Source organism: Hippichthys cyanospilos, chromosome 11 (assembly GCF_059441005.1).
Source record: "Hippichthys cyanospilos isolate Australia breed blue-spotted pipefish chromosome 11, RoL_Hcya_1.0, whole genome shotgun sequence".
Classification (NCBI taxonomy): domain Eukaryota; kingdom Metazoa; phylum Chordata; class Actinopteri; order Syngnathiformes; family Syngnathidae; genus Hippichthys; species Hippichthys cyanospilos.
Window position 1 is genome coordinate 15,579,157 of NC_142379.1, and position 11,895 is coordinate 15,591,051.

General features: G+C 37.7%; 2 protein-coding genes across 2 annotated transcripts; one reads left to right on the plus strand and one right to left on the minus strand.

Annotated features, from left to right (window-relative positions):
* Positions 1–687: 687 nt before the first annotated feature.
* Positions 688–7,021, minus strand: gdpd1 (glycerophosphodiester phosphodiesterase domain containing 1). The gene is made up of 10 exons (XM_088427117.1): positions 6,454–7,021; positions 6,117–6,159; positions 5,910–6,045; positions 4,331–4,376; positions 4,012–4,133; positions 3,785–3,874; positions 3,535–3,668; positions 2,209–2,268; positions 2,054–2,105; positions 688–1,913 (listed from the first exon to the last, which is right to left on the minus strand). The coding sequence occupies exons 1-10, from the start codon at positions 6,587–6,589 to the stop codon at positions 1,779–1,781; spliced, it is 954 nt and encodes a 317-aa protein (XP_088283243.1). The 5' UTR covers positions 6,590–7,021; the 3' UTR covers positions 688–1,778.
* Positions 7,022–8,334: 1,313 nt separating this feature from the next.
* tmem120ab (transmembrane protein 120Ab) lies at positions 8,335–11,474 on the plus strand. Its single transcript, XM_088427116.1, has 12 exons — positions 8,335–8,490; positions 8,650–8,768; positions 8,911–9,021; positions 9,273–9,332; positions 9,405–9,500; positions 9,581–9,670; positions 9,764–9,829; positions 9,938–9,999; positions 10,077–10,169; positions 10,326–10,390; positions 10,636–10,704; positions 11,049–11,474. Exons 1-12 carry the CDS (start codon positions 8,422–8,424, stop codon positions 11,160–11,162), a joined length of 1,014 nt encoding a protein of 337 aa, XP_088283242.1. The 5' UTR covers positions 8,335–8,421; the 3' UTR covers positions 11,163–11,474.
* Positions 11,475–11,895: the final 421 nt, after the last annotated feature.

Here is an 11,895-nt window from a genome sequence, read left to right on the forward strand (position 1 = left end):
CTCTAACGTCAGCTGCCGTTGGTTGGGAAATGCTAACTTTCCTAGTTGTAGATCACGAAATGATCATTTCATTTTAACAATCGTCGGTGTCTATAAAACGCCGAATTGCAATTAACATCACACAGTTTATATGTTAAGCCATTAAACGTCAAAACTTTCTTAATTTTAAATTGTCAGCAACGGAGATTACTGCTACTAACATGACTGTTGGTTCTTTGGTAAGGGATGGCTAGAATAATGACTGGCATGTCAAATGGCCAATTATATAAGTGAAACAGCATAGCAACACTGCGCTCATTGGTTTAGAAAGACGGCTCATTAACTACAAGTTGGCATACGTCTGGGTCTTGTTTTACGAAATCATCTAGAAACGAAATAAAGAACGTTCTTTTTAAAAGTTAAGATTGATAAAGAATCGTCCTCTTCACGTGTTAGCACTTAAAGATTATGAAGAAAGCCAAACGTGTTTTCGCAGGCCATGACGCATTATGTATTCGTCATCGGCACTTTGCAATACAGTATCAAGACCCTGAACTGGTTCTTTTGTGCAAATTGCTGTCTCCTCCTAGCGGCGAAAAACGTTAGCAGTTGTTTTTTTTTAACTGTTTCAAGATAAATAGAAAATACATACATTCATTTTATGGTACAATCATATTTACGTAAGGGAAAGAAAAAAACATTTGCCTCTTTCAAATTTTGATCGTGTATTTTATTATGTCTACAAATGGGTGAAATGCCACAAACATCCTATCAGTTGTGCTAACATGAGAAAATTGCAGACAATGATGTCACCAATGCGCACCAGTAAATATTCAACAGTGCATGCCTAAATTCAGTATTGTATGACAAGGTAGACAATTCTGCTTGTTTGAAATCTACACTACAAGTAGATCATAAAAGTGGGAGAAAGGGGTGGGGTGGGTGCTAGTTCAATAAATATCAATAAATACATAAGCTTAAATCACTGGCAACACTTAACAGCAAGTAGCAAAATAAATCATCCATGACTACATTCAATAATGACACATTATACTTGGTCACACCTCAGCATTGAAGGACATTACTGTGATAACTATTATGATAACCCTTAAATTGATCACTTCAATCGATCAATGAATTTAGTCAATCAGTCAAATTATTGTTCAGATTCTATTCATTTGTTTGCAACAACACATTGAAACTCAGTAAAACATGCAAATACTCTTATGCAAATGGCTCTTGATTGAAAAATGTGACATTTCCAGGAAAACAATCTGTCCTTCAGCACAATTTGGGAATATTTTTCTTTCGACTTCCCAGTGTTTTTAGTCACTTTCTGACACTGGCTTGATGCCCACACTGGCCAAGGTAATAGAAATCACAATTTGCCTGGACCGCCGTTCCTGTCACTGGAGATGGTTTTTAATGCAGCTGTTAAGACCGCACCATGATCAGTGCACACACAGGAAGACAGATTTTAAAATTGCACCAAATACAATGCATCTGCCATGAAATACAATGTGAGGCAAATTGTGATTGGCAGCTCGATGTGCTGGTGTTTGCGTGCAATAGTGATCATTTAGGAAGTGATGCAGAAGTACAGCACACGTCACAAAGACATTCAAGTAAAAAAATCAAGCTTCAATAGTAATGACTGCAGAAAACGGGTATGTAGATTCAAAAGCCTCAATTGATTTTTTTTTTTTTTTTTTTTTGGTTCAATGTCAGTGGCGGTGTAAAAATGTGGTGCAAAAACACAATTATCCTTGTTATGGGGAGATAGGGTGGCTGTAGCCGAGTCACTGAGGCTTGGAAGGACCATTCCGATCCAGGAATTCTTTAAGCCTGGTGGGAAAATCTGTCATAACTCCTGTAGCTCCCAAGTCAAACGCCCTCTGGAAGTCTTCTTCATCATTCAGCACCCAAATGTACACCTGAAACCAGATGCAACAGCAACATTACACTATTTTTCCAAATACACATAAAGTCAACGTTGCCATTGCATGAATGAAAAACACATACATTTAAACTGTACATAGGTGACGACGGACCAAATGGCTGTCTCAATCCTCACCTGTATTCCCCGAGCAGTCAGATGCTGGAAGAGAGATTTCCTCATCAGCAAGCTACAAAGGGAAAATTTCAATAGTGACGATAGTTAGGAGTGTCATGGGTCAGCCACAAAGTTTTATTCAATTAATTGACTGAAAAAAACGATGAGTCACTCACCTGTCTGCAAACCAGGTGATTAGGCGCTGACTCTTGGTTATTCTATTTGGGTCATAAAGTCTGTAATGACACGAATGGAAAAATTGAATACAAAACAACCACGACAAATACAACAATAATAATATTAACACCAAAGGGTCATCCAGATGCCAGAAACTTGTAAATCTTGCTTCTCACTGGTTAACTCAAATAATAATAATAATGGCATATTCATACTGGTGCAAGGGTGGGAAAAGTTGACTCAATTGCTAAGTTTGATTTGAAGTGATGACGGGACGGAAGTGTTATTAAAATTTGGCTGACGGACCTACAATACAATGTGCATATGTACTTTGTTTTTTAATTCTTTTACAATATTCTTTAAAATCATAATCCGTTAGTCAAAGATAGATGAGCCGGATTAAAAAAAAATGTAGCATGCCATACATATCTAAACGGGGTGTAAGACTGGAAGCTTTAAAACAAATAAATACATGTGTGGACCATGGCTTCTCCACTTCCTTGATCTTTTAAGAATGATGTGAAGGTTTCTTTAAATGGCCTCAAATTCATTTATGGAGGGCAGTATCCATCTACCTACAAGTTAAAATAATAAGCGAGAGTGGCCTTTATACAAGCATTTGTATAAAAGCCTGTGTATAAACCTGAACACAGGTTGCCTCTGCCTTCTGACCTTATGACCCGTGCAAGGGACGTAAAATGCACTTATTTATTCAGTCACTGTATCAGACAGAATTTCTTCGATGTTGTTGTTTTTTTTTGTATGTTTCTTTGTTTTTTTGCTGCACGTGTGGCCAATAAAGCGGTCAACCAGTTATTGAAAGAGTAAAAATAATCTGCTCTTTGACAAAACATGATCAATGAGAGTTAGTTGACTGATGAAATTGATTTCTGATGTGTTTTTACTGACGGTGCATCTGGAAGGTTTTTTTAAAGGGCTTCACTTTTCACACATTAAGCTGTTAGTCTTGTTCTGAAATAAATGTAATGTATTCAGTCACATACACATTTTACACAAAATATTTTAAATTGACAACTTTAACAAAGTTCTTTTTTTGCAAATATATTGAAAATAAAAAGATAAGAACTCCTGTGTACATACGAACTGACAAGTTTGCAAGAAAGCTCAAAATTGAGCTTGGTATATAATATATGTACATAATTTGGAAAGGCACATGCCTGCCTATATACTTGAAATATAATTTTGAATAATAATAATTTAAAATAAGGCAGTAACAACAACAAATATGGGTAAAATTAAGCATTGTGAGCATTTCCAGGTGATTTGTATGTGTTTCAAACGCAAGCAAACATGTACTTACTTACTTGTTAACAATATTGGGCATTGGTATCTCCAAGAACTGTTCCTTTAAGGGAACAAAAGGGAGAAGGCCACTATAGAAGAGGCCCAACAACTGCAACACTCTGGGGAAGCTAAACAACACAGGAATGCGAGGGTTCTGCAAAACATCATTTCAACATGAGGATGGTGATGCCTGTGGGCTCTGAGAGCGATTTGTTTTGAAATGAACATACCAAATTTGACCGACCAGCAACGTGGAAAGAGAAGACGTACCTCTTTGTAACATTTCTTTACAATCTGGTTGCTGGCATTGCCCCATACCGTAAGATGCTCTCTGTCATATTTTACAACCAGCTCGGACACCTACCACACAAATACATAAATGATCAAAAATGCAGTACAACCTGAATTAGAAGGCTATGTTTACGCGACATACCGTAGAGATATCAGATATTAGGTATTTGATCTAGAGCAGCATATATACACGCACAAGGATGCACCTTCTTGATAAGCGTGTCGTCGTTGACCTTGATGTCAATGTTGACAGGGGTGTTGGGAAATGCTTCAAAAACATCCTTGAGCAGAGGAATGCGTTTGTCCTCTCCGCCCTCGCAAACACACTCTATAGACACAAGGACAAGTTGATAACAGGGTCAGTCTCACACGACGTGACGGTCGAGGCCAGGCCGGGGTATAAAAATGATTCTCGTTATGTAATAGAACCTGCGTGGAAAGTTTATCGCTACACGGTGTTAGCAATCTGATTAATTGCTCTGATTTGTGAGCGTGGATGGGAGTGCGCCAGCCGCAGACACTTACCTCTTTGAAAGGTTACACCCAGCTTGCAGAGGTATGGTGGCAACTCCTGCGCAGAGAAAACAGCAGATGGCAGACTCATAAGGTCAAATATTGAGATGAAGAGTGAGTGAGTGAGTGAGTGAGTGACAGCTAGTATTAAAGCTAAATAAATTGTTTAATTTCAAGTCTTCTGTGGCAAAAAGTGAGACAGCAAAATTAAAATATCAAATTAAGCAACCCATCTATTTTCTGTAAGGGTGAACTGTAGCCGATGCATATTTAAGGGTACTGGTGACACACGAAGAAGGAAAAAATGCCATTTTAATGTGACATTAATCATGTTAAAGTGTACCTTTGGAGCTCGGAAGGAAAAAAAAAGATGATTCATCAGCAAAAATGGCATCCAATTGTATTTTGGTTACACTGGCTTTATTAAATCATGCTTATGAGCCTTATAAGAGCCTACATAAACTTGAAGAAACCACAAATATGGCAGCCATGTTTGCTTCTGGAGGCCAAGTCGTCATGTAGAGTCAGTGATAGTCTGGATGCTATTAGCTGTAGCGGGCAGCGCCAGCTTGCACAAGATTCCAGTGTATGAATGCTATAAACGTGCAATGCAAAGTGTATGGGTGACCCAATGATAAGAGGAAAAACAAATATAAGCACTGCTATTGTATGCCGAAACCTATTACTTCAGAACATCCCATCATCATCATAATTTCAAGCACTCACACCTAAATTTATGGACAAAACGCCTCCAATTAACGTCTTGTCATTTCACAGAATTGCTGACATAACATTGACAGTGAAAATTCAAATTGCCACACAGTAACGACGAGCAAAGGTAGAAATAAGTCTTCATAGAGCAAGGTACCGCAAATCCTAAATCTGTGAGGCGTAAGAACCATTTGATGTGGGTTACTCAAACAGCAAGAAAGGTTTGTAATGCTAATGATAATATGCTTCCATTACTGAATGAACATATCATTTTGCTTTTTATATGGCTTTGTATCTGTGTATCAGACAGGACTACTTCTATAATCAACAAAGACTCCTGTTGCTCATGTGCTGTAATTTTGTGAATCGTGATGAAACAGCCTGATACTAATACTACAAATAATGAGAAGAAGAAGAAAAAGAAGAGAAAGAAGAGAAGCTGGTAGAATTAATAAAGGTTTTATGATAACCGTTTGAGCCTGGAAAAACATTTATAACATTTGTCATCATATGACAGCCATGTGATAGAATTACATGGGCAAATATTTGCACACAAAAAAAAAAATCAATTCACCTTGAACCTATATTCTGCAGTCTATACTGCAACATTGACATATTTCACAATAACCATAACCAGGCCGAGTACATTTATTTGTAAACCAGCATGATGAGGAACTGGACCCTCTGTGGCTCTTACATAACCCAGACATAAAACCCCAGACTACAATGGGCGAGCGTTCCTTTAACCCTGTTCCTCTGACCTATGTTCTTCACATACTGATTGTCCTTGTGTATTGTTGAATGAGAACATATACACATTGAATAAGATGAATTTGTATTCTGCTTAAGAAAAGCATTATGTCCTAAAGCAGCTACTTACCGCATATGCCATGTCAGAAATGTAGGCGTTAATACCAGTTGCTCGCTGCAGATGTGGGTCGTGTGATACCACAACCTGCTCATCCTTCGTCAGGTGGCAGTCGAGCTCCAACATGTCTGTGCCAAGAGCCACAGCACTGTGAACAACACGCAGACATTGTTCAGTTGTAGATGAACACCTGGCACCCTGGTTCGAAGTTCAACTTACTGTTTGAAAGCCGCCATTGTGTTCTCGAGGTTCTCTGCTGCTCCTGCAAACATGCCACAATATTAGGTACAGCCGCACATTCTCATATGACACTGTACAGACTTCATACTCCATCAAAGTTCTGTCGCAATTTGTCTGTACTTTAAGGAGTTGAATTAATACAGTACTTCTGCTTTGATTGGATACTTAAATCCTGAGTGTGAGCAACATTTTTGGCGCATCTTAAATGAATGATCTCTGATTACATTGAATCAAAAAAAAATACTGCCGTGTGTGCAGTGTTCTCTACACAATTTAAATCATACACAATGCTGAGTGATTACCATGGATGACTTACCTCCACGATGGGAAATGTGCTTGCTGTGGAACCTCTCTTTCTTTTTCCGGTGCAGTAGAGTTGGACATTTGAGGAGCAGCACCGAGGTGAGGACGTAGCCCGTCACAGTGGACAGGACGTAAACCGCGCCGTACATTTCTACACGGCACGGTCAACGGGACGCGCAGAGATCCGAGTTGACTTCTTACTAATACTTTAGCGCCATACGTTCAATGGCGCATAAATACATTTTTCACGCCGTCCGGTTATGGTCCCAGTCAAGCTTGTCAAGTATGACGCTTACCCATGTATTAAGTCTCGCAGTGTCCCTTCTTTAGCTGTGAATCTACCGTTTTAGTGCCTGTTCTGGTTCTTTAACGTCTCGATTTATGTATAGTGCGTAATTCCTTATGGACAATCCGTGCTTCCTCCTGCCCGATCAGCTGTGTGTAATAAAAGATCAGCCGGTTTCTTGAGGAACTGTTTGTGTAACCTGTGGACCTTCTTCTTCGTGGACTAGTCATAAACACATTGATGCTTTGCACGCCGCCATAAAGGCGCGTTATTACCCCCTGCTGGGCGGATTGCGATATGTTGACGCTCCAATGTCAGATTCCTGGCAGCCAGACAATATTCGTTTTCCTTTGTTCCTTTTTTTTCCCCATCAATTTTGGAGACATCAGATTCTTGGCAATGTTGGGTTATACTATCTGTATTTTATGATGGCTGGGGCAGCATGGTGACCAAGTGGTTAGTACATACGACTCACAGTTTAGAGGTTGGGTTAAATCCGGACTCCGGCCTATATTATATTATATTATATTATATTATATTATATTATATTATATTATATTATATTATATTATATTATATTATATTATATTATATTATATTATATTATATTATATTATATTATATTATATCATATCATATATCATATCATATATCATATATCATATATCATATATATGCAAACTTCACATTTGTGGGGTTATGCTGGAATTCTATCTCAGATTTGTGAGGCAGACCTGCAACATACTATGGCACTCAATGTTATTCTTAACTACAGTTTTTATTTTTCCCAGTCTTAATGTGTATACCAAACATACCTACTCATGTTTGGGGAGGTAATTTAACCCAATCCATACTTCACATGTGCATGTGGTTACACATGTTGGTCAATTCACTACACACTAACCCACAGATTTTTTCTTATTAGGAGAATATTTTCAATTGCGTTTGTAAGTTTCAATATGCTTGATTCTTCCAAGCCATACTGGCATCTTCAGACACACCCTTATGGTTGAACATGGTGCTCGTTATGGACTATATGCGGTGGTCACTGAAATCCTGTAACACAGCACCATTCGGATTCTGATTGGACCCATCTCCAAGCCCATCTCTCGATGGGGGCCGGTGACCCGTATCTGTGCAAGAGAAAAGGTTGTGCATTTGTATTTTTCTTTATTGGCTTCTTTGAGACATTTTTTGTCTGGTCCCTCACCTAGGAATGAATGAATGTGAATGTCAGGTGCATAAAACCCCAAATAGTTTAGTTCCTAGGATCATTAATAAGAACAACCCGCACTACCACAAAGAAGGAACGGCACACAGAGAGGCAGGTAAATTCTCAGTCTTATTTGGAGCATATGTACACAGTGTTTGTTGTACAGTATTTCATATTAATATTGTCTATTCAAAACAGTACCAATCGATGGCCCTCGTGTATAAATCAGAATTAACCACCACTTATAGCTATGTTTGGCACACAAAGCTAAACAGAGAACTTCCTTCGGACAATGTCCAAGTCTGAATTTTCAACATGTGTACCAGTCAAAGTTCACTCGGTGCAATAAACTATACATGATAGTGACTTACACACCCTGAGGAATAATACTTCGACACATCATTCGCGAGTCATAATGTGGACAAATATTCACATTTACATTTAAACTAAATGCTTTTGTATAAATTTAGGAAAGTCATAAAATGCCGCAACATTTAACAGAGGTTCTGCAGCAATGGGAATGTTTGGAAGAAGAGTATCAGCATGCTCAGGTAGGTAACCACCACACCTGTATTTAATATTGACATATCCCTCATGTACACAGTTCCGTACTAGCCTTCTATTTACAAGTACCCAGAAGAAAGCTCAATTAACGGTGCACAGCATTCATGGTTACCGACTTTCCCTACTTCATGTTTTTTGTCAATCAGGAAACACACAGGATATACCTACAAAAACTGGATGAACTTTCAAAACTCCAAAAAAGCTGCTCTTCCTCCATTAGCCGCCAGCAAGCACGACTCAAGGAAATGTCCTCTCTTGTGAAAAAGTAACTGTCAAAACACACACATATGCACACACACAGACACACACACACACAGCTCAAAAGATTTCAGACAGGCCCACACCAACACAGTCAAACACCGATATGTTGGTGATAACCCTGGTCATGTTTTTATATTGTCAACCAGGTGCAGCAAAGGACTGTCGGAAGGAGATGCCCTTGGTGAAATAAAAGAGAAGATAAAAATGCAAAGCAATGCTATCTTTGAAATGGAATCCTTCCTCCCAAGAAAAAATGGGTGATTAGAATAACTTGCTAAAATATATATATATATATATATATATATATATATATATATATATATATATATATATATATATATATATATATATATATATATATATATATATATATATATATATATATATATATATATATATATATATGAATTTTGGCGTCATAATAAATTGTGAAAATTCTATTCTTGGGTTAAATTATTGGTTACATTAAGCATAAACTAAAGTGTGTCAATGTTATTCTGCATTTCAGCTTGTATCTCAATCTGGTTCTTGGAAATGTAAACGTCACCCTGCTCAGCAAACAGTTAAAGTAAGTGGTGTATGCTTGCTTCATTTAGTCCATATGTCCATATGCACATGCTGATAACATTTAAATTTTCAGATTTGCCTACAAAGATGAGTATGAGAAATTCAAGCTGTACCTCACAGTGGTGCTGCTGCTCTTTTCTTTTACATGCTATTTTTTTGTGAGCTACAGGTAAGCTTTTCCAGGACAAAATGTCCTCCTTTCCATATGTCAGTGGAACATTTGTGCTTAATTTCTGTACATGGCTTCAGATTTCTTGATGCTATCCTCAACTTCCTGCTGCTGTGGTATTACTGCACATTGACAATCAGGGAAAGTATCCTCATCACCAATGGCTCCAGGTCAGCCATATATATCTATATAGTTTTAAAGAAGTTATTACCTTTTAAAAATCGTTTTGGAAGTTCATTCGCAATGTGTCACCAATTTTACAGAATTAAAGGCTGGTGGGTTTTCCATCATTACATCTCAGCTTTTTTGTCTGGCGTAATGCTGACTTGGTGGGTAAATAGAAAACCCATAACCAATTTCAAACAACACACAGACTATATTTTAATTCAATTGTTCTGGTTCTGTATGGTTGGAATGTACTCTCTTTTGCGCTCAAGGCCAGATGGCAACTTGTACAAGATTTTCAGGAACCAGTTCCTGGCTTACTCCCTCTATCAAAGTAAGGTCAAGTCTTTGCAAAAGTTATCCCAGCTGATTCTTGTGCTATCTTCTAAACATTTTCTGATGAACGAGCAGGTTTCGTTCAATGTCTGCAGTGTTATTATCAGAGTGGATGCCTCTACAGACTCAGAGCACTGGGAGAAAGACACAACATGGATCTGACCGTGGGTAAGGGTCACAAACACAGAGCATGTGCACCGAATAAAGATGTTGTCTGTATCATTTCATAATGCAGGCAGTGTACAAATACAGTAACTATACAGTAGTTTAGAATTCGGAACATGGATATAACGGCAAATGAAAGTGTATGATTTCTACTTTTAGAAGGATTTCAGTCCTGGATGTGGAAAGGACTGACATTTCTTTTGCCCTTCCTGTTTTTCGGTCATGTGAGTATACTGTTAGCAGAGCGTCCACAAATGAATTCCGCATGAGTTTGCAGAAACAATTACACTTTGTCATGGTTTCGACGTGATTCACATGCACGTGGCTCAAGTCAGAATTCTCAATTTTTACATGATAAGTTCTGATAGGTTTTTACTTTTGTTTTACATTTGGTGGATTTGGTGGCTGGTTGTATTTGTCTTTGCACGTAAAACCAAACACAACCCTAATACCTCCTGTTTTCATGCAGTTCTGGCAGCTCTTCAATAGCCTCTCTCTCTTCAGAATGGCTCAGCTCCCAGGCTGCAAAGAATGGCAGGTCAGCACTCACACGGTCCTCTTTTCACTCCCTCTTATTGCTTTCATTAAACATTTAAACTCTTTAATTCAAAGAGCATGTCTTACTCACAGTACATCTATGGTATGCAATTATTTTGAGTTGGCTTGTTTACTTTTTGAGATAAAAAGCCAGATTGCGCTACTATGTTTGAGCAAACCAAATCAACATTTTTGATCTGACAGTCCCAAATTCAAATGTATTAATAATACTCTTGTTTTTAAGTTTTTAAGTTTTTGCTCTTCCCTACAGAACGTGCGTTCCTGTTTCTGAAAGTGAAAAGCTATGAGAGAAATAATAAACTACCATTCTGTTCTTAATGCTAGGTCTTGGTGTGCAGCCTCTGCTTCTTTATTCTGTTCATGGGAAACTTCTTCACAACTCTTGCTGTAGTCCATCAGAAACTCAAGCGGAGGAATCAGAAATCGAAGATCTTGTGATCCAAATGGTACTAGTAGTTAATCTTTAATAGGATGGTGTACTTGGCACTTCGTGAGCTGTAGAAATTTATCTAATTTTACTTGATTTGTTTGAAAGTTGTTATTTATTAACATATAGTTTGAGTATAGTCACGGGTTCCTTTATTCCTTTTCCATTTAAAAGTATAAGACAGCAATCAATCTGTTTGTATACCTGTTGCCGTTCATACAACAGGATGTCCCAACTTCCTTTGATTATTAGCATTAAGTTTAATCAAGAGGTACATTGAGAAAAGACCATTATTATTTCGATATTTATACATTATTGTGGAATATGCCGTGAGATTTTTGTTAAGTCAAATTTGTGGATTGGCTCAGTAAATGTTGGGAAACACTGGATTAGTGTTTTAAATAGCACATTGCTTTTGTTTTGTTTTTTTAAATCAACATATAAGACTTGCTTTCTTTGTGAATGATATCTTTGTGTAACATTGTAACTGAGTAAAGCTCAGGTTATCATATTCTCAAAGTTTTGTATTTGTGTTTTTTCATTTGTTTTGTTGTGTTTGGGGAATAAATGAGAGAGAACTGCACCTTGCAATAGTTGTTTGTACTTGTTGTGGAAAGAAATTACATAAATATACTACAACTGTAAAATAGGGAGAGCATGGAGAGACCAGGGAGAACTAAAAACAATGGCAACAGATTTTGAAAACCAATATTGAAGGTCCATGACTATAAATTCATTCTTTGT